Source organism: Gekko japonicus, unplaced genomic scaffold (genome assembly GCF_001447785.1).
Source record: "Gekko japonicus isolate JY-2015 unplaced genomic scaffold, Gekko_japonicus_V1.1 scaffold1133, whole genome shotgun sequence".
NCBI lineage: Eukaryota > Metazoa > Chordata > Lepidosauria > Squamata > Gekkonidae > Gekko > Gekko japonicus.
This window is the reverse complement of record NW_015162514.1, coordinates 542,493-544,692: the sequence shown is the minus strand read 5'-3', so window position 1 is coordinate 544,692 and position 2,200 is coordinate 542,493. Positions and strand designations below refer to the sequence as shown.

Genomic DNA, 2,200 nt, shown 5'->3' with positions numbered 1-2,200 from the left:
TCCCAGCATCAGGGTCTTCTCTAGTGAGTGCTCCCTTCTCATTTGGTGACCAAAGTATTGGAGCTTCAGTTTCATTATCTGGCCTTCCAGGGAACAGTCAGGGTTGATTTCTTTTCCACACACAATGCTGTATTTCAAATATACACACTTCCTAACCCCACTAAAAGATCAACAAAACCCAGGATAGGAATTTCCTTGATTTTGCCTGCTTCCTGCTCTCTGCCACTAGCTTGTGGAAGTTTCTCAACCCACATCACATCCCTGGAGATGGAACATCTCCACTTGCACACCCAAATTCATCCCACAAACCAGAGTTTCACTGGCTCTATACCAGAGAGACAAAGGACACAACAGTAGCCATAAACAATTTAAAGAGTCCTTTTAATTAAAAGAATATATAGTGCAGAAAGACTCATAAGGCAGTCTTAATTGTGGATCTGCATCTGGAGGAATTAATCTGCTCTTCCCCGACTCCCGACATAGCTTTTGATGCATTTAAACTGCTTTCTCTCAAGCCAGGATGTAGACAATGGACTCCATAACCTCCTCTTCTGCAGGTGAACAAGGGAGGCTTTGGCATTTGAATCTTAAATGAGAGGGAAATCGTGATGAGCAAATGAAGTGGCCAAAGGGCTCTGTTCAAGCCTCTGTTCACACTAGGAGGGGAAAGTTCTTTGCTGAAGACAAACTTGCTGGATCTCCTGTCCCGGTGTTGAAAATACAGGCCCTATTAAATTTTAATTGCTACGTAGGCTCCTGTACAAACAGTGGGTTATAATCTTCAAAGTTAAGAAAGGACGATCCCACCCCCATCAGAGATCCGACTTGCTTCGCTTTACAACCTGAGGCTACGTTTTGCAAAACCAAAGTGTTTCCTTTTAATTTTAGTACATCTCAGCAAGCGGGCCGATCACCGCAGCTTTAGTAATACGGCACGTAGCGTGAAAATATTCCCTCCGGTTCTTTTCCTTCCTTAGCAGCGACAAGGCCTTCTTCTCCCCTCCTTTTAGCCAATGCCGCCAGGGACTTGAATGTCTTGGGTTCGTAGATCGCCATGTCAGCCAGGACTTTCCTGTTCAGTTCCACCTGACACTGAAATGCAAGAAAACAACAGTCACAGATCTAGACGGTATTTTACACCTGCCATGTTCTCCCATGTTACTCCAACCGTTATCATCAGCATGTTGGAAACAATGTGGAGAGAAAGGAACGTTCCTGCACAGCTGGTGGGCATGCACAGAAGTCAAATACTGGACTCAAATTTTGACACACGTTAAAGACTATACGGGATACGACATACCAAAAACTCCTAAAGTGGTCCTCCTTAACTTGTGGGATATTCTGAGAATCCCTAGGGCACATAAAGAGCTACTCCTGATGATGGTGACAGCAAAGCATCTTCTCGCCCCACAATGGAAAACCAAAAACATTCCTACCTTACGACAGTGGATTAACAAACTCAAAGAATATTGTATTCTTGGTAAAATTTCAGACGGTACTGCAAGAACTGAGAACAAGCAGACTCAAGCCGATCTGTTAGAAAAATGGTCTCTAATTTTAAACAAACTGGGGTCCGGGTTCTCAGGATGTGCATTAATAGTATAAAATATTTAACCTCTCCTACTAGGTCTTATGGGGCACAACGGTGGCTCAGAGGTTAAGACGCTGAGCTGCAGACCAGAAGGTCTGTAGTTTGGCAGTTTGAGACCCGAGTGTGCGGCATGATGGAGTGACCTCCCGTCTCTAGTTCCAGCTCCTGCCAGCCCAGCAGTTCGAAAGCAAGAAATTGCAAGTAGATAAATAGGTACCGCTTTGGTGGGAAGGTAACAGCGTTCCGTGTGCCTCAACGTTTAGTCATGCTGGCCACATGACCGCGGAAACGTCTTTGGACAGCGCTGGCTCTTCGGCTTGGAAACGGAGATGAGCACCGCCTCCTAGAGTTGGATTTAACTAGCTTTCGAGGAAGGGAAACCTTTACTAGGTCTTATTAACTCCAGGCATTTGTATGGGTCAGTTGGAGGTTGTTAATTCTTGCATTCTATTGTATATAACTAACAAAAATGATCAAACACTCTGTGCTCAATACTGCGAAGTGCCCTTCTGACACGTAAACGTGTAAAAACGTGCATGTATATTTCAACACCTGTGCATGATGCATTATATGCTTTGTCACTTTGCAATATGTCCTTCAATAAAATGT

At 44.3% G+C, this 2,200-nt stretch overlaps 1 protein-coding gene across 1 annotated transcript in view; it reads right to left on the bottom strand.

Moving 5' to 3' along the window:
* Nucleotides 1-364: 364 nt before the first annotated feature.
* The window catches only part of MRPL20 (mitochondrial ribosomal protein L20), a 7,919-nt gene continuing 6,083 nt past the window's right edge, over nt 365-2,200 (bottom strand). Inside the window, exon 4 of the mRNA XM_015406193.1 lies at nt 365-1,092. Within this exon, the coding sequence (XP_015261679.1) occupies nt 922-1,092 (171 nt within the window). The 3' untranslated portion in view covers nt 365-921. The remainder of the gene's footprint in view (nt 1,093-2,200) is intronic.